This window comes from Salvelinus fontinalis, chromosome 32 (assembly GCF_029448725.1).
Source record: "Salvelinus fontinalis isolate EN_2023a chromosome 32, ASM2944872v1, whole genome shotgun sequence".
Classification (NCBI taxonomy): domain Eukaryota; kingdom Metazoa; phylum Chordata; class Actinopteri; order Salmoniformes; family Salmonidae; genus Salvelinus; species Salvelinus fontinalis.
Window position 1 is genome coordinate 4,829,809 of NC_074696.1, and position 26,966 is coordinate 4,856,774.

The window sequence follows — 26,966 nt, forward strand, 5'->3', positions numbered from 1 at the left end:
TACTGGTACTTCCTGTATATTGCTCCATATTGATCTGGTACTTCCTGTATATAGCTCCACATTGATCTGGTACTCCCTGTATATAGCTCCACATTGATCTGGTACTTCCTGTATATAGCTCCACATTGATCTGGTACTGGTACTTCCTGTATATTGCTCCACATTGATCTGGTACTTCCTGTATATAGCTCCATATTGATCTGGTACTTCCTGTATATAGCTCCACATTGATCTGGTACTGGTACTTCCTGTATATAGCTCCACATTGATCTGGTACTTCCTGTATATAGCTCCACATTGATCTGGTACTGGTACTTCCTGTATATAGCTCCACATTGATCTGGTACTTCCTGTATATAGCTCCACATTGATCTGGTACTTCCTGTTTATAGCTCCACATTGATCTGGTACTTCCTGTATATAGCTCCACATTGATCTGGTACTTCCTGTTTATAGCTCCACATTGATCTGGTACTTCCTGCATATAGCTCCACATTGATCTGGTACTTCCTGTATATAGCTCCACATTGATCTGGTACTGGTACTTCCTGTATATAGCTCCACATTGATCTGGTACTTCCTGTGTATAGCTCCACATTGATCTGGTACTGGTACTTCCTGTATATAGCTCCACATTGATCTGGTACTTCCTGTATATAGCTCCACATTGATCTGGTACTGGTACTTCCTGTTTATAGCTCCACATTGATCTGCTACTTCCTGTGTATAGCTCCACATTGATCTGGTACTTCCTGTATATAGCTCCACATTGATCTGGTACTTCCTGTATATAGCTCCACATTGATCTGGTACTCCCTGTGTATAGCTCCACATTGATCTGGTACTTCCTGTATATAACTCCACATTGATATGGTACTTCCTGTTTATAGCTCCACATTGATCTGGTACTGGTACTTCCTGTATATAGCTCCACATTGATCTGGTACTCCCTGTTTATAGCTCCACATTGATCTGGTACTTCCTGTTTATAGCTCCACATTGATCTGGTACTTCTTGTATATAGCTCCACATTGATCTGGTACTCCCTGTATATAGCTCCAGATTGATCTGGTACTTCCTGTATATAGCTCCACATTGATCTGGTACTTCCTGTTTATAGCTCCACATTGATCTGGTACTTCCTGTTTATAGCTCCACATTGATCTGGTACTTCCTGTATATAGCTCCACATTGATCTGGTACTCCCTGTATATAGCTCCAGATTGATCTGGTACTTCCTGTTTATAGCTCCACATTGGTCTGGTACTTCCTGTATATAGCTCCACATTGATCTGGTACTCCCTGTATATAGCTCCACATTGATCTGGTACTTCCTGTATATAGCTCCACATTGATCTGGTACTGGTACTTCCTGTATATAGCTCCACATTGATCTGGTACTTCCTGTATATAGCTCCACATTGATCTGGTACTTCCTGTATATAGCTCCACATTGATCTGGTACTGGTACTTCCTGTATATAGCTCCACATTGATCTGGTACTTCCTGTATATAGCTCCACATTGATCTGGTACTTCCTGCATATAGCTCCACATTGATCTGGTACTTCCTGCATATAGCTCCACATTGATCTGGTACTTCCTGTATATAGCTCCACATTGATCTGGTACAATGGTATCCCCAGCCAGACCCCCCCTAGCCAGACCCTCCCCCCATAGCCAGACCCCCCTAGCTAGACCCCCCCTAGCCAGACCCCCCCTAGCCAGACCCCCCCATAGCCAGACCCCCCCATAGCCAGACCTCCCCTAGCCAGACCCCCATTGCCAGACCCCCCAATAGCCAGACCCCCTCTAGCCAGACCCCCTATAGCCAGACCCCCTATAGCCAGACCCCCCCCTAGCCAGACTCCCCTAGCCAGACCCCCTCTAGCCAGACCCCCTCTAGCCAGACTCCCCTAGCCAGACCCCCTCTAGCCAGTCCACCTCTAGCCAGACCCAGACCCCCATAGCCAGACCCCCATTGCCAGACCCCCCAATAGCCAGACCCCCTCTAGCCAGACCCCCTATAGCCAGACCCCCATAGCCAGACCCCCTCTAGCCAGACCCCCATAGCCAGACCCCCTCTAGCCAGACCCCCTCTAGCCAGACCCCACTAACCAGACCCCCCCTAGCCAGACCCCCTCTAGCCAGACCCCCCCTAGCCAGACCCCTCCTAGCCAGACCCCCTCTAGCCAGACCCCCCTAGCCAGACCCCCTTTAAGCAGACCCCCCCGAGCCAGACCCCCCTAGCCAGACCCCCTCTAGCCAGACCCCCATAGCGAGACCCCCCCTAGCCAGACCCCCACTAGCCAGACCCCCCCTAGCCAGACCCCCCCTAGCCAGACCCCCATAGCCAGACCCCCCCTAGCCAGACCCCCCATAGCCAGACCCCCTCTATCCAGACCCCCATAGCCAGACCCCCCGTAGCCAGACCCCCTCTAGCCAGACCCCACCTAGCCAGACCCCCTCTAGCCAGACCCCCTCTAGCCAGACCCCTCTAGCCAGACTTAATACATTTATTTGAATATGTCGAAAGAGAAAAGTAATTTGCCCTTGTTAAACTCACCGGATCATTTTCTATCAATGGATGTCGATTTAACTCGTCTGACTGCTATGATTAAGCAATAAGGCCTGAGGGGGTGCGGTATACGGCCAATATACCACGGCTAAGGGCTGTTCTTAGACACGGCGCAACACGGAGTGCCTGGATACAGCCGTTAGCCGTGGTATGTTGGCCATATACTGTACCACAACCCCCTTATTGCTATTATAAACTACTTACTAAAGTGGGTCTTTGTCATACCTGTGGTATATGGTCTTATATACCACAGTTGTCAGCCAATCAGCTTTCAGGGCTCGAACCAATATAAATAGACCTACCTACAGCTGGTAAACAGGTGTCTCCATAATGACATGTTAAATAGTCCTACCTACACCTGGTAAACAGGTGTCTCCATAATGACATGTTAAATAGTCCTACCTACACCTGGTAAACAGGTGTCTCCATAATGACATGTTAAATAGTCCTACCTACACCTGGTAAACAGGTGTCTCCATAATGACATGTTAAATAGCCCTACCTACACCTGGTAAACAGGTGTCTCCATAATGACATGTTAAATAGTCCTACCTACACCTGGTAAACAGGTGTCTCCATAATGACATGTTAAATAGTCCTACCTACACCTGGTAAACAGGTGTCTCCATAATGACATGTTAAATAGTCCTACCTACACCTGGTAAACAGGTGTCTCCATAATGACATGTTAAATAGCCCTACCTACACCTGGTAAACAGGTGTCTCCATAATGACATGTTAAATAGTCCTACCTACACCTGGTAAACAGGTGTCTCCATCATGACATGTTAAATAGTTCTACCTACACCTGGTAAACAGGTGTCTCCATAATGACATGTTAAATAGTTCTACCTACACCTGGTAAACAGGTGTCTCCATAATGACATGTTAAATAGTCCTGTCTACACCTGGTAAACAGGTGTCTCCATAATGACATGTTAAGTAGTCCTACCTACACCTGGTAAACAGGTGTCTCCATAATGACATGTTAAATAGCCCATACCTACACCTGGTAAACAGGTGTCTCCATAATGACATGTTAAATAGTCCTACCTACACCTGGTAAACAGGTGTCTCCATAATGACATGTTAAATAGCCCTACCTACATGTCTCCATAATGACATGTTAAATAGTCCTACCTACACCTGGTAAACAGGTGTCTCCATAATGACATGTTAAATAGCCCCTACCTACACCTGGTAAACAGGTGTCTCCATAATGACATGTTAAATAGTCCTACCTACACCTGGTAAACAGGTGTCTCCATAATGACATGTTAAATAGCCCTACCTACACCTGGTAAACAGGTGTCTCCATAATGACATGTTAAATAGCCCTACCTACACCTGGTAAACAGGTGTCTCCATAATGACATGTTAAATAGTCCTACCTACACCTGGTAAACAGGTGTTTCCATAATGACATGTTAAATAGTCCTACCTACACCTGGTAAACAGGTGTCTCCATAATGACATGTTAAATAGCCCTACCTACACCTGGTAAACAGGTGTCTCCATAATGACATGTTAAATAGCCCCTACCTACACCTGGTAAACAGGTGTCTCCATAATGACATGTTAAATAGTCCTACCTACACCTGGTAAACAGGTGTCTCCATAATGACATGTTAAATAGTTCTACCTACACCTGGTAAACAGGTGTCTCCATAATGACATGTTAAATAGCCCTACCTACACCTGGTAAACAGGTGTCTCCATAATGACATGTTAAATAGTCCTACCTACACCTGGTAAACAGGTGTCTCCATAATGATATGTTAAATAGTCCTACCTACACCTGGTAAACAGGTGTCTCCATCATGACATGTTAAATAGCCCTACCTACACCTGGTAAACAGGTGTCTCCATAATGACATGTTAAATAGCCCTACCTACACCTGGTAAACAGGTGTCTCCATAATGCCGTGTTAAATAGTCCTACCTACACCTGGAAAACAGGTGTCTCCATAATGACATGTTAAATAGTCCTACCTACACCTGGTAAACAGGTGTCTCCATCATGACATGTTAAATAGACCTACCTACACCTGGTAAACAGGTGTCTCCATAATGACATGTTAAATAGCCCTACCTACACCTGGTAAACAGGTGTCTCCATAATGACATGTTAAATAGCCCCTACCTACACCTGGTAAACAGGAGTCTCCATAATGACATGTTAAATAGTCCTACCTACACCTGGTAAACAGGTGTCTCCATAATGACATGTTAAATAGTCCTACCTACACCTGGTAAACAGGTGTCTCCATCATGACATGTTAAATAGCCCTACCTACACCTGGTAGACAGGTGTCTCCATAATGACATGTTAAATAGCCTTACCTACATTACCAGGTGTCTCCATAATGACATGTTAAATAGCCCCTACCTACACGTGGTAAACAGGTGTCTCCATAATGACATGTTAAATAGCCCTACCTACACCTGGTAAACAGGTGTCTCCATAATGACATGTTAAATAGCCCTACCTACACCAGGTAAACAGGTGTCTCAATGACGTGTTAAATAGTTCTACCTACACCTGGACCAAGTGTCTCCATAATTTCATGTTAAATAGTTCTACCTACACCTGGTAAACAGGTGTCTCCATAATGACATGTTAAATAGCCCCTACCTACACCTGGTAAACAGGAGTCTCCATAATGACATGTTAAATAGTCCTACCTACACCTGGTAAACAGGTGTCTCCATCATGACATGTTAAATAGCCCTACCTACACCTGGTAGACAGGTGTCTCCATAATGACATGTTAAATAGCCTTACCTACATTACCAGGTGTCTCCATAATGACATGTTAAATAGCCCCTACCTACACGTGGTAAACAGGTGTCTCCATAATGACATGTTAAATAGCCCTACCTACACCTGGTAAACAGGTGTCTCCATAATGACATGTTAAATAGTCCTACCTACACCTGGTAAACAGGTGTCTCCATAATGACATGTTAAATAGTCCTACCTACACCTGGTAAACAGGTGTCTCCAAAATGACATGTTAAATAGCCCTACCTACATGTCTCCATAATGACATGTTAAATAGTTCTACCTACACCTGGTAAACAGGAGTCTCCATAATGACATGTTAAATAGTCCTACCTACACCTGGTAAACAGGTGTCTCCATAATGACATGTTAAATAGTCCTACCTACACCTGGTAAACAGGTGATCTCCATAATGACATGTTAAATAGTCCTACCTACACCTGGTAAACAGGTGTCTCCATAATGACATGTTAAATGGCCCCTACCTACACCTGGTAAACAGGTGTCTCCATAATGACATGTTAAATAGTCCTACCTACACCTGGTAAACAGGTGTCTCCATAATGACATGTTAAATGGCCCCTACCTACACCTGGTAAACAGGTGTCTCCATAATGACATGTTAAATAGCCCTACCTACACCAGGTAAACAGGTGTCTCAATGACGTGTTAAATAGTTCTACCTACACCTGGACCAAGTGTCTCCATAATTTCATGTTAAATAGTTCTACCTACACCTGGTAAACAGGTGTCTCCATAATGTCATGTTAAATAGCCCCTACCTACACCTGGTAAACAGGAGTCTCCATAATGACATGTTAAATAGTCCTACCTACACCTGGTAAACAGGTGTCTCCATCATGACATGTTAAATAGCCCTACCTACACCTGGTAGACAGGTGTCTCCTTAATGACATGTTAAATAGCCTTACCTACATTACCAGGTGTCTCCATAATGACATGTTAAATAGCCCTACCTACACCTGGTAAACAGGTGTCTCCATAATGACATGTTAAATAGCCCTACCTACACCTGGTAAACAGGTGTCTCCATAATGACATGTTAAATAGTCCTACCTACACCTGGTAAACAGGTGTCTGCATAATGACATGTTAAATAGTCCTACCTACACCTGGTAAACAGGTGTCTCCATAATGACATGTTAAATAGCCCTACCTACATGTCTCCATAATGACATGTTAAATAGTTCTACCTACACCTGGTAAACAGGAGTCTCCATAATGACATGTTAAATAGTCCTACCTACACCTGGTAAACAGGTGTCTCCATAATGACATGTTAAATAGTCCTACCTACACCTGGTAAACAGGTGTCTCCATAATGACATGTTAAATAGCCCTACCTACACCTGGTAAACAGGTGTCTCCATAATGACATGTTAAATAGTCCTACCTACACCTGGTAAACAGGTGTCTCCATAATGACATGTTAAATAGTCCTACCTACACCTGGTAAACAGGTGATCTCCATAATGACATGTTAAATAGTCCTACCTACACCTGGTAAACAGGTGTCTCCATAATGACATGTTAAATAGTCCTACCTACACCTGGTAAACAGGTGTCTCCATAATGACATGTTAAATAGCCCTACCTACACCTGGTAAACAGGTGTCTCCATAATGACATGTTAAATAGCCCTACCTACACCTGGTAAACAGGTGTCTCCATAATGACATGTTAAATAGTCCTACCTACACCTGGTAAACAGGTGTCTCCATAATGACATGTTAAATAGTCCTACCTACACCTGGTAAACAGGTGTCTCCATAATGACATGTTAAATAGCCCTACCTACACCTGGTAAACAGGTGTCTCCATAATGACATGTTAAATAGCCCCTACCTACACCTGGTAAACAGGTGTCTCCATAATGACATGTTAAATAGTCCTACCTACACCTGGTAAACAGGTGTCTCCATAATGACATGTTAAATAGTCCTACCTACACCTGGTAAACAGGTGTCTCCATCATGACATGTTAAATAGCCCTACCTACACCTGGTAAACAGGTGTCTCCATAATGCCGTGTTAAATAGCCCTACCTACACCTGGTAAACAGGTGTCTCCATAATGACATGTTAAATAGCCCTACCTACACCTGGTAAACAGGTGTCTCCATAATGACATGTTAAATAGCCCTACCTACACCTGGTAAACAGGTGTCTCCATAATGACATGTTAAATAGCCCCTACCTACACCTGGTAAACAGGTGTCTCCATCATGACATGTTAAATAGACCTACCTACACCTGGTAAACAGGTGTCTCCATAATGACATGTTAAATAGCCCTACCTACACCTGGTAAACAGGTGTCTCCATAATGACATGTTAAATAGCCCCTACCTACACCTGGTAAACAGGTGTCTCCATAATGACATGTTAAATAGTCCTACCTACACCTGGAAAACAGGTGTCTCCATAATGACATGTTAAATAGTCCTACCTACACCTGGTAAACAGGTGTCTCCATAATGACATGTTAAATAGTCCTACCTACACCTGGTAAACAGGTGTCTCCATAATGACATGTTAAATAGCCCTACCTACACCAGGTAAACAGGTGTCTCAATGACGTGTTAAATAGTTCTACCTACACATGGACCAAGTGTCTCCATAATTTCATGTTAAATAGTTCTACCTACACCTGGTAAACAGGTGTCTCCATAATGACATGTTAAATAGCCCCTACCTACACCTGGTAAACAGGAGTCTCCATAATGACATGTTAAATAGTCCTACCTACACCTGGTAAACAGGTGTCTCCATCATGACATGTTAAATAGCCCTACCTACACCTGGTAGACAGGTGTCTCCATAATGACATGTTAAATAGCCTTACCTACATTACCAGGTGTCTCCATAATGACATGTTAAATAGCCCTACCTACACCTGGTAAACAGGTGTCTCCATAATGACATGTTAAATAGCCCTACCTACACCTGGTAAACAGGTGTCTCCATAATGACATGTTAAATAGTCCTACCTACACCTGGTAAACAGGTGTCTCCATAATGACATGTTAAATAGTCCTACCTACACCTGGTAAACAGGTGTCTCCATAATGACATGTTAAATAGCCCTACCTACATGTCTCCATAATGACATGTTAAATAGTTCTACCTACACCTGGTAAACAGGAGTCTCCATAATGACATGTTAAATAGTCCTACCTACACCTGGTAAACAGGTGTCTCCATCATGACATGTTAAATAGCCCTACCTACACCTGGTAGACAGGTGTCTCCATAATGACATGTTAAATAGCCTTACCTACATTACCAGGTGTCTCCATAATGACATGTTAAATAGCCCTAACTACACGTGGTAAACAGGTGTCTCCATAATGACATGTTAAATAGCCCTACCTACACCTGGTAAACAGGTGTCTCCATAATGACATGTTAAATAGTCCTACCTACACCTGGTAAACAGGTGTCTCCATAATGACATGTTAAATAGCCCTACATACATGTCTCCATAATGACATGTTAAATAGTTCTACCTACACCTGGTAAACAGGAGTCTCCATAATGACATGTTAAATAGTCCTACCTACACCTGTTAAACAGGTGTCTCCATAATGACATGGTAAATAGTCCTACCTACACCTGGTAAACAGGTGTCTCCATAATGACATGTTAAATAGCCCTACCTACACCTGGTAAACAGGTGTCTCCATAATGCCATGTTAAATAGTCCTACCTACACCTGGTAAACAGGTGTCTCCATAATGACATGTTAAATAGTCCCTACCTACACCTGGTAAACAGGTGTCTCCATAATGACATGTTAAATAGTCCTACCTACACCTGGTAAACAGGTGTCTCCATAATGACATGTTAAATAGCCCTACCTACACCTGGTAAACAGGTGTCTCCATAATGACATGTTAAATAGTCCTACCTACACCTGGTAAACAGGTGTCTCCATAATGACATGTTAAATAGTCCTACCTACACCTGGTAAACAGGTGTCTCCATCATGACATGTTAAATAGCCCTACCTACACCTGGTAGACAGGTGTCTCCATAATGACATGTTAAATAGCCTTACCTACATTACCAGGTGTCTCCATAATGACATGTTAAATAGCCCTACCTACACCTGGTAAACAGGTGTCTCCATAATGACATGTTAAATAGCCCTACCTACACCTGGGAAACAGGTGTCTCCATAATGACATGTTAAATAGTCCTACCTACACCTGGTAAACAGGTGTCTCCATAATGACATGTTAAATAGTCCTACCTACACCTGGTAAACAGGTGTCTCCATAATGACATGTTAAATAGCCCTACCTACATGTCTCCATAATGACATGTTAAATAGTTCTACCTACACCTGGTAAACAGGAGTCTCCATAATGACATGTTAAATAGTCCTACCTACACCTGGTAAACAGGTGTCTCCGTAATAACATGTTAAATAGCCCTACCTACACCTGGTAAACAGGTGTCTCCATAATGACATGTTAAATAGTCCTACCTACACCTGGTAAACAGGTGTCTCCATAATGACATGTTAAATAGTCCTACCTACACCTGGTAGACAGGTGTCTCCATAATGACATGTTAAATAGTCCTACCTACACCTGGTAAACAGGTGTCTCCATAATGACATGTTAAATAGTCCTACCTACACCTGGTAAACAGGTGTCTCCATAATGACATGTTAAATAGTCCTACCTACACCTGGTAGACAGGTGTCTCCATAATGACATGTTAAATAGTCCTACCTACACCTGGTAAACAGGTGTCTCCATAATGACATGTTAAATAGTCCTACCTACACCTGGTAAACAGGTGTCTCCATAATGACATGTTAAATAGTCCTACCTACACCTGGTAAACAGGTGTCTCCATAATGACATGTTAAATAGCCCTACCTACACCTGGTAAACAGGTGTCTCCATAATGACATGTTAAATAGTCCTACCTACACCTTGTAAACAGGTGTCTCCATAATGACATGTTAAATAGTCCTACCTATACCTGGTAAACAGGTGTCTCCATAATGACATGTTAAATAGCCCTACCTACACCTGGTAAACAGGTGATCTCCATAATGACATGTTAAATAGTCCTACCTACACCTGGTAAACAGGTGTCTCCATAATGACATGTTAAATAGCCCTACCTACATGTCTCCATAATGACATGTTAAATAGTCCTACCTACACCTGGTAAACAGGTGTCTCCATAATGACATGTTAAATAGCCCTACCTACACCTGGTAAACAGGTGTCTCCATAATGACATGTTAAATAGTCCTGTCTACACCTGGTAAACAGGTGTCTCCATAATGACATGTTAAATAGTCCTACCTACATTACCAGGTGTCTCCATAATGACATGTTAAATAGCCTTACCTACTGTCTCCATAATGACATGTTTAATAGCCCTACCTACACCTGGTAAACAGGTGTCTCCATAATGCCATGTTAAATAGTCCTACCTACACCTGGTAAACAGGTGTCTCCATAATGACATGTTAAATAGTCCTACCTACACCTGGTAAACAGGTGTCTCCAAAATGACATGTTAAATAGCCCTACCTACGTCTCCATAATGACATGTTAAATAGTTCTACCTACACCTGGTAAACAGGAGTCTCCATAATGACATGTTAAATAGTCCTACCTACACCTGGTAAACAGGTGTCTCCATAATGACATGTTAAATAGTCCTACCTACACCTGGTAAACAGGTGATCTCCATAATGACATGTTAAATAGTCCTACCTACACCTGGTAAACAGGTGTCTCCATAATGACATGTTAAATGGCCCCTACCTACACCTGGTAAACAGGTGTCTCCATAATGACATGTTAAATAGTCCTACCTACACCTGGTAAACAGGTGTCTCCATAATGACATGTTAAATGGCCCCTACCTACACCTGGTAAACAGGTGTCTCCATAATGACATGTTAAATAGCCCTACCTACACCAGGTAAACAGGTGTCTCAATGACGTGTTAAATAGTTCTACCTACACCTGGACCAAGTGTCTCCATAATTTCATGTTAAATAGTTCTACCTACACCTGGTAAACAGGTGTCTCCATAATGTCATGTTAAATAGCCCCTACCTACACCTGGTAAACAGGAGTCTCCATAATGACATGTTAAATAGTCCTACCTACACCTGGTAAACAGGTGTCTCCATCATGACATGTTAAATAGCCCTACCTACACCTGGTAGACAGGTGTCTCCTTAATGACATGTTAAATAGCCTTACCTACATTACCAGGTGTCTCCATAATGACATGTTAAATAGCCCTACCTACACCTGGTAAACAGGTGTCTCCATAATGACATGTTAAATAGCCCTACCTACACCTGGTAAACAGGTGTCTCCATAATGACATGTTAAATAGTCCTACCTACACCTGGTAAACAGGTGTCTGCATAATGACATGTTAAATAGTCCTACCTACACCTGGTAAACAGGTGTCTCCATAATGACATGTTAAATAGCCCTACCTACATGTCTCCATAATGACATGTTAAATAGTTCTACCTACACCTGGTAAACAGGAGTCTCCATAATGACATGTTAAATAGTCCTACCTACACCTGGTAAACAGGTGTCTCCATAATGACATGTTAAATAGTCCTACCTACACCTGGTAAACAGGTGTCTCCATAATGACATGTTAAATAGCCCTACCTACACCTGGTAAACAGGTGTCTCCATAATGACATGTTAAATAGTCCTACCTACACCTGGTAAACAGGTGTCTCCATAATGACATGTTAAATAGTCCTACCTACACCTGGTAAACAGGTGTCTCCATAATGACATGTTAAATAGTCCTACCTACACCTGGTAAACAGGTGTCTCCATAATGACATGTTAAATAGCCCTACCTACACCTGGTAAACAGGTGTCTCCATAATGACATGTTAAATAGCCCCTACCTACACCTGGTAAACAGGTGTCTCCATAATGACATGTTAAATAGTCCTACCTACACCTGGTAAACAGGTGTCTCCATAATGACATGTTAAATAGTCCTACCTACACCTGGTAAACAGGTGTCTCCATCATGACATGTTAAATAGCCCTACCTACACCTGGTAAACAGGTGTCTCCATAATGCCGTGTTAAATAGCCCTACCTACACCTGGTAAACAGGTGTCTCCATAATGACATGTTAAATAGCCCTACCTACACCTGGTAAACAGGTGTCTCCATAATGACATGTTAAATAGCCCTACCTACACCTGGTAAACAGGTGTCTCCATAATGACATGTTAAATAGCCCCTACCTACACCTGGTAAACAGGTGTCTCCATCATGACATGTTAAATAGACCTACCTACACCTGGTAAACAGGTGTCTCCATAATGACATGTTAAATAGCCCTACCTACACCTGGTAAACAGGTGTCTCCATAATGACATGTTAAATAGCCCCTACCTACACCTGGTAAACAGGTGTCTCCATAATGACATGTTAAATAGTCCTACCTACACCTGGAAAACAGGTGTCTCCATAATGACATGTTAAATAGTCCTACCTACACCTGGTAAACAGGTGTCTCCATAATGACATGTTAAATAGTCCTACCTACACCTGGTAAACAGGTGTCTCCATAATGACATGTTAAATAGCCCTACCTACACCAGGTAAACAGGTGTCTCAATGACGTGTTAAATAGTTCTACCTACACCTGGACCAAGTGTCTCCATAATTTCATGTTAAATAGTTCTACCTACACCTGGTAAACAGGTGTCTCCATAATGACATGTTAAATAGCCCCTACCTACACCTGGTAAACAGGAGTCTCCATAATGACATGTTAAATAGTCCTACCTACACCTGGTAAACAGGTGTCTCCATCATGACATGTTAAATAGCCCTACCTACACCTGGTAGACAGGTGTCTCCATAATGACATGTTAAATAGCCTTACCTACATTACCAGGTGTCTCCATAATGACATGTTAAATAGCCCTACCTACACCTGGTAAACAGGTGTCTCCATAATGACATGTTAAATAGCCCTACCTACACCTGGTAAACAGGTGTCTCCATAATGACATGTTAAATAGTCCTACCTACACCTGGTAAACAGGTGTCTCCATAATGACATGTTAAATAGTCCTACCTACACCTGGTAAACAGGTGTCTCCATAATGACATGTTAAATAGCCCTACCTACATGTCTCCATAATGACATGTTAAATAGTTCTACCTACACCTGGTAAACAGGAGTCTCCATAATGACATGTTAAATAGTCCTACCTACACCTGGTAAACAGGTGTCTCCATCATGACATGTTAAATAGCCCTACCTACACCTGGTAGACAGGTGTCTCCATAATGACATGTTAAATAGCCTTACCTACATTACCAGGTGTCTCCATAATGACATGTTAAATAGCCCTACCTACACGTGGTAAACAGGTGTCTCCATAATGACATGTTAAATAGCCCTACCTACACCTGGTAAACAGGTGTCTCCATAATGACATGTTAAATAGTCCTACCTACACCTGGTAAACAGGTGTCTCCATAATGACATGTTAAATAGTCCTACCTACACCTGGTAAACAGGTGATCTCCATAATGACATGTTAAATAGTCCTACCTACACCTGGTAAACAGGTGTCTCCATAATGACATGTTAAATAGCCCTACATACATGTCTCCATAATGACATGTTAAATAGTTCTACCTACACCTGGTAAACAGGAGTCTCCATAATGACATGTTAAATAGTCCTACCTACACCTGTTAAACAGGTGTCTCCATAATGACATGGTAAATAGTCCTACCTACACCTGGTAAACAGGTGTCTCCATAATGACATGTTAAATAGCCCTACCTACACCTGGTAAACAGGTGTCTCCATAATGCCATGTTAAATAGTCCTACCTACACCTGGTAAACAGGTGTCTCCATAATGACATGTTAAATAGTCCCTACCTACACCTGGTAAACAGGTGTCTCCATAATGACATGTTAAATAGTCCTACCTACACCTGGTAAACAGGTGTCTCCATAATGACATGTTAAATAGCCCTACCTACACCTGGTAAACAGGTGTCTCCATAATGACATGTTAAATAGTCCTACCTACACCTGGTAAACAGGTGTCTCCATAATGACATGTTAAATAGTCCTACCTACACCTGGTAAACAGGTGTCTCCATCATGACATGTTAAATAGCCCTACCTACACCTGGTAGACAGGTGTCTCCATAATGACATGTTAAATAGCCTTACCTACATTACCAGGTGTCTCCATAATGACATGTTAAATAGCCCTACCTACACCTGGTAAACAGGTGTCTCCATAATGACATGTTAAATAGCCCTACCTACACCTGGGAAACAGGTGTCTCCATAATGACATGTTAAATAGTCCTACCTACACCTGGTAAACAGGTGTCTCCATAATGACATGTTAAATAGTCCTACCTACACCTGGTAAACAGGTGTCTCCATAATGACATGTTAAATAGCCCTACCTACATGTCTCCATAATGACATGTTAAATAGTTCTACCTACACCTGGTAAACAGGAGTCTCCATAATGACATGTTAAATAGTCCTACCTACACCTGGTAAACAGGTGTCTCCGTAATAACATGTTAAATAGCCCTACCTACACCTGGTAAACAGGTGTCTCCATAATGACATGTTAAATAGTCCTACCTACACCTGGTAAACAGGTGTCTCCATAATGACATGTTAAATAGTCCTACCTACACCTGGTAAACAGGTGTCTCCATAATGACATGTTAAATAGCCCTACCTACACCTGGTAAACAGGTGTCTCCATAATGACATGTTAAATAGTCCTACCTACACCTTGTAAACAGGTGTCTCCATAATGACATGTTAAATAGTCCTACCTATACCTGGTAAACAGGTGTCTCCATAATGACATGTTTAATAGCCCTACCTACACCTGGTAAACAGGTGTCTCCATAATGCCATGTTAAATAGTCCTACCTACACCTGGTAAACAGGTGTCTCCATAATGACATGTTAAATAGTCCCTACCTACACCTGGTAAACAGGTGTCTCCATAATGACATGTTAAATAGTCTTACCTACACCTGGTAAACAGGTGTCTCCATAATGACATGTTAAATAGCCCTACCTACACCTGGTAAACAGGTGTCTCCATAATGACATGTTAAATAGTCCTACCTACACCTGGTAAACAGGTGTCTCCATAATGACATGTTAAATAGTCCTACCTACACCTGGTAAACAGGTGTCTCCATAATTACATGTTAAATAGTCCTACCTACACCTGGTAAACAGGTGTCTCCATAATGACATGTTAAATATCCCTACCTACACCTGGTAAACAGGAGTCTCCATAATGACATGTTAAATAGTCCTACCTACACCAGGTAAACAGGTGTCTCCATAATGACATGTTAAATAGCCCTACCTACACCTGGTAAACAGGTGTCTCCATAATGACATGTTAAATAGTCCTGTCTACACCTGGTAAACAGGTGTCTCCATAATGACATGTTAAATAGTCCTACCTACATTACCAGGTGTCTCCATAATGACATGTTTAATAGTCCTACATACACCTGGTAAACAGGTGTCTCCATAATGACATGTTAAATAGCCTTACCTACTGTCTCCATAATGACATGTTTAATAGCCCTACCTACACCTGGTAAACAGGTGTCTCCATAATGACATGTTAAATAGTCCTACCTACACCAGGTAAACCGGTGTCTCCATAATGACATGTTAAATAGCCCTACCTACACCTGGTAAACAGGTGTCTCCATAATGACATGTTAAATAGTCCTACCTACACCTGGTAAACAGGTGTCTCCATAATGACATGTTAAATAGTCCTACCTACACCTGGTAAACAGGTGTCTCCATAATGACATGTTAAATAGCCCTACCTACACCTGGTAGACAGGTGTCTCCATAATGACATGTTAAATAGCCCTACCTACACCTGGTAAACAGGTGTCTCCATAATGACATGTTAAATAGCCCTACCTACACCTGGTAGACAGGTGTCTCCATAATGACATGTTAAATAGCCCTACCTACACCTGGTAAACAGGTGTCTCCATAATGACATGTTTAATAGTCCTACCTACACCTGGTAAACAGGTGTCTCCATAATGAAATGTTTAATAGTCCTACCTACACCTGGTAAACAGGTGTCTCCATAATGACATGTTTAATAGCCCTACCTACATTACCAGGTGTCTCCATAATGACATGTTAAATAGCCCTACCTACACCTGGTAAACAGGTGTCTCCATAATGACATGTTAAATAGCTCTACCTACACCTGGTAAACAGGTGTCTCCATAATGACATGTCAAATAGTCCTACCTACATCAGGTAAACAGGTGTCTCCATAATGACATGTTAAATAGTCCTACCTACACCAGGTAAACAGGTGTCTCCATAATGACATGTTAAATAGCCCTACCTACACCTGGTAAACAGGTGTCTCCATAATGACATGTTAAATAGTCCTACCTACACCTGGTAGACAGGTGTCTCCATAATGACATGTTAAATAGTCCTACCTACACCTGGTAAACAGGTGTCTCCATAATGACATGTTAAATAGTCCTACCTACACCTGGTAAACAGGTGTCTCCATAATGACATGTTAAATAGCCCTACCTACACCTGGTAAACAGGTGTCTCCATAATGACATGTTAAATAGCCCTACCTACACCTGGTAGACATGTGTCTCCATAATGACATGTTAAATAGTCCTACCTACACCTGGTAAACAGGTGTCTCCATAATGACATGTTAAATAGCCCTACCTACAGTCTCCATCATGACATGTTAAATAGTCCTACCTACACCTGGTAAACAGGTGTCTCCATAATGACATGTTTAATAGTCCTACCTACACCTGGTAAACAGGTGTCTCCATAATGACATGTTAAATAGTCCTACCTACACCTGGTAAACAGGTGTCTCCATAATGACATGTTAAATAGTCCTACCTACACCTGGTAAACAGGTGTCTCCATAATGACATGTTTAATAGTCCTACCTACACCTGGTAAACAGGTGTCTCCATAATGACATGTTAAATAGTCCTACCTACACCTGGTAAACAGGTGTCTCCATAATGACATGTTAAATAGCCCCTACCTACACCTGGTAAACAGGTGTCTCCATAATGACATGTTAAATAGTCCTACCTACACCTGGTAAACAGGTGTCTCCATAATGACATGTTAAATAGTCCTACCTACACCTGGTAAACAGGTGTCTCCATAATGACATGTTTAATAGTCCTACCTACACCTGGTAAACAGGTGTCTCCATAATGACATGTTAAATAGTCCTACCTACACCTGGTAAACAGATGTCTCCATAATGACATGTTAAATAGCCCCTACCTACACCTGGTAAACAGGTGTCTCCATAATGACATGTTAAATAGTCCTACCTACACCTGGTAAACAGGTGTCTCCATAATGACATGTTAAATAGTCCTACCTACACCTGGTAAACAGGTGTCTCCATAATGACATGTTAAATAGCCCTACCTACACCTGGTAAACAGGTGTCTCCATAATGACATGTTAAATAGTCCTACCTACACCTGGTAAACAGGTGTCTCCATAATGACATGTTAAATAGTCCTACCTACACCTGGTAAACAGGTGTCTCCATAATGACATGTTAAATAGCCCTACCTACACCTGGTAAACAGGTGTCTCCATAATGACATGTTAAATCGTCCTACCTACACCTGGTAAACAGGTGTCTCCATAATGACATGTTAAATAGCCCTACCTACATTACCAGGTGTCTCCATAATGACATGTTAAATAGCCCTACCTACACCTGGTAAACAGGTGTCTCAATAATGACATGTTAAATAGCCCTACCTACACCTGGTAAACAGGTGTCTCCATAATGACATGTTAAATAGTCCTACCTACACCAGGTAAACAGGTGTCTCCATAATGACATGTTAAATAGTCCTACCTACACCAGGTAAACAGGTGTCTCCATAATGACATGTTAAATAGTCCTACCTACACCTGGTAAACAGGTGTCTCCATAATGACATGTTAAATAGCCCCTACCTACACCTGGTAAACAGGTGTCTCCATAATGACATGTTAAATAGTCCTACCTACACCTGGTAAACAGGTGATCTCCATAATGACATGTTAAATAGTCCTACCTACACCTGGTAAACAGGTGTCTCCATAATAACATGTTAAATAGCCTTACCTACACCTGGTAAACAGGTGTCTCCATAATGACATGTTAAATAGTCCTACCTACACCTGGTAAACAGGTGTCTCCATAATGACATGTTAAATAGTCCTACCTACACCTGGTAAACAGGTGTCTCCATAATGACATGTTAAATAGTCCTACCTACACCTGGTAAACAGGTGTCTCCATAATGACATGTTAAATAGTCCTACCTACACCTGGTAAACAGGTGTCTCCATAATGACATGTTAAATAGTCCTGTCTACACCTGGTAAACAGGTGTCTCCATAATGACATGTTAAATAGTCCTACCTACACCTGGTAAACAGGTGTCTCCATAATGACATGTTAAATAGCCTTACCTACTGTCTCCATAATGACATGTTAAATAGCCCTACCTACACCTGGTAAACAGGTAGTCTACCTCAGCAGTAACAAGGTGAGGTGGGGGATGGTAATCTACCTCAGCAGTAACAAGGTGAGGTGGGGGATGGTAGTCTACCTCAGCAGTAACAAGGTGAGGTGGGGGATGGTAGTCTACCTCAGCAGTAACAAGGTGAGGTGGGCGAGTGAATGGAAACCCAATTTGTGTCTCTCCCAGGGCCAGAGAGAGGTTTCTTAACACACACACAATGCAATGCTCTCCCTGGGCTGGTTGGCTAGGTAGCAAGCGAGACAACGCAGCTACGCACAGTAATATCGTTGTCAATATCAGCATTTTATTTTAGCTGTAAAATCAGTTCAACAAACTTGCAAAATCAATTTAGTAGTCTCTCACCGAGTTGAACTCGTAGTTCGTCCCAGAGCATGTTGCTATAGCAACAATTGCCCTTTTCCTACATTTTCCACAGGGCCCAATGTGAGATGATACTTGAAGGAGGAACTGAGTTGAATAATTTGGTACACTGTTTAGTTTTAGCACATTTAAGCCAAAAATATCTCCTTACTCATGCCTATATAAATTGACGCATGTGTTCAAGACAAGTATACCCTATCATCTATTGGCTGATTTACATTTTACATTTTAGTCATTTAGCAGACGCTCTTATCCAGAGCGACTTACAGTAGATTGCATACATTTTATAACATTTTTTATTTTATTTTTTATTTCCTTTACATTTCATTACATTTTACATACTGAGACAAGGATATCCCTCCCGGCCAAACCCTCCCTAACCCGGACGACGCTATGCCAATTGTGCGTCGCCCCACGGACCTCCTGGTTGCGGCCGGCTGCGACAGAGCCTGGGCGCGAACCCAGAGACTCTTGTGGCGCAGCTAGCGCTGCGATGCAGTGCCCTAGACCACTGCGCCACCCGGGAGGCCAGGATTTAGTGGTATGGAGTGCAGGTCTTTGTTTTAAAAAACGTTATGAAATGTGATAGTGTTTTAATCTAATCCTACACCATGACATGATTTTTTTTACAAACGGACCACTTCGAAGTTAAATCGTGTTTATTTAAACCCGTGTTAGAACATAGGCTTTCACCAAATTGACAGGAGTGTGATGATTTTTATAATCTGGGAGTAGATTATAACCCTTTAACCATCAGATTGTTTTGGTTGTAACCATAACCCCGAACTTTGAGATCCAATGTAGCCGTTTTCATCTCAATATATCAAATCACTTCTGGGTAACAATTAAGTACCTTGCACTGTACAAAATTATCAGGGGATAATTTGACTTTGCAGAATTGACTCAGAATTAGAACCAACATATACAGTTGAAGTCGGAAGTTTACATACACTTAGGTTGGAGTCATTAAAACTCGTTTTTCAACCACTCCACAAATGTCTTGTTACCAAACTATAGTTTTGGCAAGTCGGTTAGGACATCTACTTTGTGCATGAAACAAGTAGTTTTTCAAACAATTGTTTACAGACAGATTATTTCACTTATATTTTACTGTATCACAATTCCAGTGGGTCAGACGTTTACATACACTAAATTGACTGTGCCTTTAAACAGCTTGGAAAATTCCAGAAAATGATGTCATGGCTTTAGAAGCTTCTGATAAGCTAATTGACATCATTTGAATCAATTGGAGGTGTACCTGTGGATGTATTTCAAGGCCAACCTTCAAACTCAGTGCCTCTTTGCTTGACATCATGGGAAAATCAAAAGAAATCAGCCAAGACCTCAGAAAAAAAATTGTAGACCTCCACAAGTCTGGTTCATCCTTGGGAGCAGTTTCCAAAAACCTGAAGGTACCACGTTCATCTGTACAAACAATAGTACGCAAGTTTCAACACCATGTCACCACGCAGCCGTCATACCGCTCAGAAAACTCGTTCTGTCTCCTAGAGATGAACGTACTTAGGTGCGAAAAGTTCAAATCAATCCCAGAACAACAGCAACTTGTGAAGATGCTGGAGGAAACAGGTACAAAAGTATCTATATCCACAGTAAAAGGACTCCTATATCGACATAACCTGAAAGGCCACTCAGCAAGGAAGAAGTCACTGCTACAAAACCTCCATAAAAAAGCCACACTACGGTTTGCAACTGCACATGGGGACAAAGATCGTACTTTTGGGAGAAATGTCCTCTGGTCTGATGAAACAAAATTGTCCATAATGACCATCATTATGTTTGGAGGAAAAAGGGGGATGCTTACAAGTCGAAGAACACCATCCCAACCGCGAAGCACGGGGGTGGCAGCATCATGTCGTGGGGGTGCTTTTCTGCAAGAGGGACTAATGCACATCACAAAATAGATGGCATCATGAGTCACGGAAATTATGTGGATATATTGAAGCAACATCTCAAGACATCAGTCAGGAAGTTAAAGCTTGGTCGCAAATGGGTCTTCCAAATCATCAATTACCCCAAGCATACTTCCAAAGTTGTGGCAAAATGGCTTAAGGACAAGAAAGTGAAGGTATTGGAGTGGCCATCACAAAGCCCTTACCTCAATCCTATAGAACATTTGTGGGCAGAACTGAAAAAGCGTGTGCGAGCAAGGAGGCCTTCGAACCTGACTCAGTTACACCAGCTCTGTCAGTAGGAATGGGCAAAAATTTCACCCAACTTATTGTGGGAAGCTTGTGGAAGGCTACCCAAAACATTTGACCCAAGTTAAACAATTTAATGGCAATGCTACCAAATACTAATTGAGTTTATGTAAACTTCTGACCCACTGGGAATGTGATGGAATAAATTTCACATTTTTTAAACAAAGTGGTGATCCTAACTGACCTAATACAGGTAATTTGTATTTGATTTAAATGTCAGGAATTCTGAAAAACTGAATTTAAATATATTTGGATATGGTGTATGTAAACTTCCGACTTCAACTGTACTTCATAGAAATCAATGCACGTCCTTTCACTATTTGTTAATTCAATTTGTCAAAAAAATGCAACTAAGTATTTTAAGTGATTTAATAATACTTATCGTTACTTAATAATTTAAGGTTCTTGCAACAACCTGCAATGTGGCAACAAAAAAAAATAGGATTGTAGGTAATTCAAAAATGTTTTACTTTATGATTATTTTAAACAATGCATGTTTCAGGAAAGAAACGTGTATCTATTTATTAGTATTATTTATTAGTATTTATTAGTATTAAGCAGCTTGAAATGGATGAATGGATATCAAACCCAGTGATGAAACCACCCATCCCACCATCACCACTCTGAATCGCAATGATGAGACCACCCACATTAATAATATAAATATTAGTAATACTATTAATAATATGAATAGTAATAGTAATAATATTAATATGAATATGAATAGTGACAATAATAATAACAGTAATAATATGAATAATAATAATATGAACAATATGAATCGTAATAATGATATTATTATTAATAATATTAGGATTAGTGATAATAACAACAGTCATAATAATAGTATTAATACAAATTATATTAACAATAATAGTAATATTAAACTAATAATACAATTAATAATAATAGGAATATTAATATTAATAATAATACCATGAATGTCAATAGTAATAATAATAATATGATTATGAATATGAATAATAAAATATATAATAATAGTAATAATAATAATACTAATATGATTATGAATAATGCTACAACTAATAATATTAATAATATGAATCATATAAATATGAATACTAATAACAATATGAATAATATGAATAATATAAATATGAACACAAATAATAATATGAATAATATGAATATGAATAATAATACTAATAATATGAATAATATGAATTATATAAATACGAATAAGAATATGAATTATATGAATATGAATACTAATACTGATAACATGATTAATATGAATAGAATAAATATGAATACTAATACTAATATGAATAATATAAATATGAACACTAATAATAATATTAATAATATGAAAATGAATACTAATACTAATAATATGATTAAAACGATTCATGTAAATATGAATATTAATGCTAATAATATGAATACTATGAATAATATGAATATGAATACTAAAAATACTATTAATAACATGAATGTGAATACCAATATTATGACTAATATGAATAATATAAATAATATACATATGAATAATGATAACAGTACATTTGATTTTCTCAAGACACCCAAAGTGACTTTACACACGAAATCATAAAAATCCACAGAATCACATTAAAACCCTCCTGCTGTGTTCTGGTCGAATTGGAACGATTTACAACTTTTCTCTGAAAAAAGGTAGTTAATTTACTCAGATTGTCACCAGGTTCCATGACTTTGTCCACACAGGGCATCTGAAAACACAAAATACATTTTGATGATTTTCATTACATTTTGTGTGTTTTGTTTAACTTTTGTACAGCTGTGGTGTTCCGTGTCAAAAATGACCCGGTCATTAGAAATGAATGGGTGTAGAGTGTAGAAAATCATGTAGAAAATTGAGTTCAGGCCCATTCATCAGATGGACACACTTCCTCTCCCAGACCCCAACATGGATGTGTGTTTGAGCGAACACACACACACACACACACACACACCCCTTCTTGGCGTCCATGGCAACCCCCACGGGAACCTTTCCCCAATAGAATCTTTCCCCCACGGGATCCACACCTGTTGGCATTCTCACAAACAATCACAACATTGTTTCAATAATATATAGAACTTTTCTGCAGCTCTGGCATATAAAGCTTTTTTGAGGCCTTGTTCACAATTCATTCTGTGGCAGCACAATGACCAAACGATATACTGTATGTGAGGCTCTTGATGATATATTTGATCATGACACTGGTGAGGAGGAGAGAGTCCTTGTTAAACTTTGACACAAAATAGTCTGTGATAAATAGCACAATATGTTTCATCTGAGTATTTGTTATAGTCAAAATAATCCATAAATTATGCTTTTTTTACTCAAAAACGAGTTGCATGAGCTCAGGTCAATGAGGCCTACAGGCCATAAATAACAAATAGAAGATCAAAACTTGTAATGTTCACAAGAACTTAAAAAGATCTAACACAACATTAGGTGATAATATATGTATCATTATAGATTTATAATCAGCTGTAATGGAGCGGTCATTTTGGAACGGGAACACAGAATGAATTAACATGAAATGAACACAACTGGAGGGTTACAGAATTCCTATATTTAGAAATCCATAGGTGGGCATAAAAGCATAACATTGAGCTCCATATGTAATGGACCTGATGAGTCCCTGAGGAGGCTAATCTCCATATCGTAGACTCTAAATATGTGTTAATAAAATGACGGTCATTAAGTCAGCCATGGATTTTTCTCGCAGTTTCAGATCCCCTGGTGTGTTTTAAAAGCTCATTAGAGTCTACCCTCCTTCCACGGATGGATGGATGGGCTTATTTGTCCCGTCTGCTTCCTGTTCCGATGTCCCGTTACAGATTCCTCACCCGGGAGTTCTCCGGATTCCATCTGCAGCACCCCTGGAAAACCAGGAAGGGGAAGAGGGAGGGATGCATGAATCATTGGATGATGAAAGGAATGAAGTCTCTGTGTGTGTGTGTGTGTGTGTGTGTGTGTGTGTGTGTGTGTGTGTGTGTGTGTGTGTGTGTGTGTGTGTGTGTGTGTGTGTGTGTGTGTGTAAAGACTAAAGAATGTGGGTCAGCGTGTGAAAGTGCACGTCAGCTCCTCGTCGCAGGCAGAGTGTTTATCACACAGCGAAGGGAGGAGTGCACCTGCAGAGAGAGAGAGAGAGAGAGAGAGAGAGAGAGAGAGATGGACAGAATAGGATGAGAGATGATAGGTAAGGAAATAATTGGGAAGGAGGGATGAAGGAGAAAGGGGAAAGAGAGAAGAGAGATACTTAAAGAGTAAAACAGGAGGATTTATCTTGTCTAACTTGCCATACCTGTGATGTAATCCTTGTTAGAACCTAGAGCACAGAGAAACATTCAATACATTCTACAACCTCTGTCTGTCTGTCTGTCTGTCTGTCTGTCTGTCTGTCTGTCTGTCTGTCTGTCTCTGTCTGTCTGTCTGTCTGTCTGTCTGTCTGTCTGTCTGTCTACTAAGTCTGTCTACTAAGTAACACCAAATCAGGTCAAAGGTCAAAGATGATGCTTCTCACAAAATATTTGACCAAAAGCCTAGTGGTTAGAGTGTAGAGGCGGCAGGTAGTCTAGTGGTTAGAGTGTAGAGGCGGCAGGTAGCCTAGTGGTTAGAGTGTAGAGGCGGTAGGTGGCCTAGTGGTTATAGTGTAGGACAAGTAACCAAAAGGTTGCTGGATTGAATCCCCGAGCTGACAAGGTAATAATCTGTCGTTCTGAACAAGGCAGTTAACTCTACACTCTAACCACCACACAAAATAAATTACAGTCTAGTCTAGGAAAATAAAGTTGAAATGTTGAAAGTTTACCTGGAAAGCCACCAGTGATTTTAGGCAACTATCTTACCTGTCAATCTGTTTGTCTCTTCCCTTCAGAGATCGACCAGGGCAGCTGTGGTGACCCAGGGATACCGGCCTACGGCAAGCGGGAGGGGACAGGTTTCCGCCACGGGGACAGGCTGCACTTTGAGTGTCTCCCTGCCTTTGAGTTGGTGGGGAAGAAGAACATCACCTGCCAGAAGAACAACCAGTGGTCAGCCAAGAAACCCAGCTGTGTCTGTAAGCAGTGATCTGTCTCCTATACAACACATAATCTTTGCTAGTCCAGCTGTGTCTGTAAGCAGTGATCTGTCTCCTATACAACACATAATCTTTGCTAGTCCAGCTGTGTCTGTAAGCAGTGATCTGTCTCCTATACAACACATCATCTTTGCTAGCCCAGCTGTGTCTGTAAGCAGTGATCTGTCTCCTATACAACACATAATCTTTGCTAGTCCAGCTGTGTCTGTTAGCAGTGATCTCTCTCCTATGCAACACATAATCTTTGCTAGCCCAGCTGTCTGTGAGTTATGCGTCTCCTTTGCTAACCTAACTCAACAGTTGACTTAGCGGTGGCATGCTTTTAGCATCACATATCCAACCCCAAATCCTTGCTATGCTCACAATTTACTGCTATAGTAATGGCATGCTAATAATGTTTCTTTGCTGTTTGTCTGCAAGGTGATGCCTGTGATTAGATGCTGCTGTTTAGAGATGCTGCTGTTTAGAGATGCTGGAGATGCTGCTGTTTAGAGATGCTGCTGTTTAGAGATGCTGCTGTTTAGAGATGCTGCTGTTTAGAGATGCTGCTGTTTAGAGATGCTGCTGTTTAGAGATGCTGGAGATGCTGCTGTTTAGAGATGCTGCTGTTTAGAGATGCTGCTGTTTAGAGATGCTGGAGATGCTGCTGTTTAGAGATGCAGCTGTTTAGAGATGCTGCTGTTTAGAGATGCTGCTGTTTAGAGATGCTACTGTTTATAGATGCTGCTGTTTAGAGATGCTGCTGTTTAGAGATGCTGCTGTTTAGAGATGCTGGAGATTAGATGCTGCTGTTTAGAGGTGCTGCTGTTTAGGGATGCTGCTGTTTAGAGATGCTGGAGATGCAGCTGTTTAGAGATGCTGGAGATGCAGCTGTTTAGAGATGCTGCTGTTTAGAGATGCTGCTGTTTAGAGATGCTGCTGTTTAGAGATGCTGCGGTTTAGAGATGCTGCTGTTTAGAGATGCTGCTGTTTAGAGATGCTGCTGTTTAGAGATGCTGGAGATTAGATGCTGCTGTTTAGAGGTGCTGCTGTTTAGGGATGCTGCTGTTTAGAGATGCTGCTGTTTAGAGATGCTACTGTTTAGAGATGCTGCTGTTTAGGAGTGCTGCTGTTTAGAGATGCTGCTGTTTAGAGATGCTGCTGTTTAGAGATGCTGCTGTTTAGAGATGCTGGAGATGCTGCTGTTTAGAGATGTTAATGTTTAAAGATGCTGCTGTTTAGAGATGCTGCTGTTTAGAGATGCTGGAGATTAGATGCTGCTGTTTAGAGATGCTGC

General features: G+C 41.0%; 1 protein-coding gene across 1 annotated transcript in view; it reads left to right on the forward strand.

The window, feature by feature from the left end:
* The window catches only part of LOC129830508 (CUB and sushi domain-containing protein 2-like), a gene marked incomplete at its 5' end in the record, with an annotated part of 366,155 nt that overhangs the window by 214,035 nt on the left and 125,154 nt on the right, over nucleotides 1-26,966 (forward strand). The window contains one exon of the mRNA XM_055893082.1: nucleotides 25,487-25,669. Within this exon, the coding sequence (XP_055749057.1) occupies nucleotides 25,487-25,669 (183 nt within the window). The remainder of the gene's footprint in view (nucleotides 1-25,486; nucleotides 25,670-26,966) is intronic.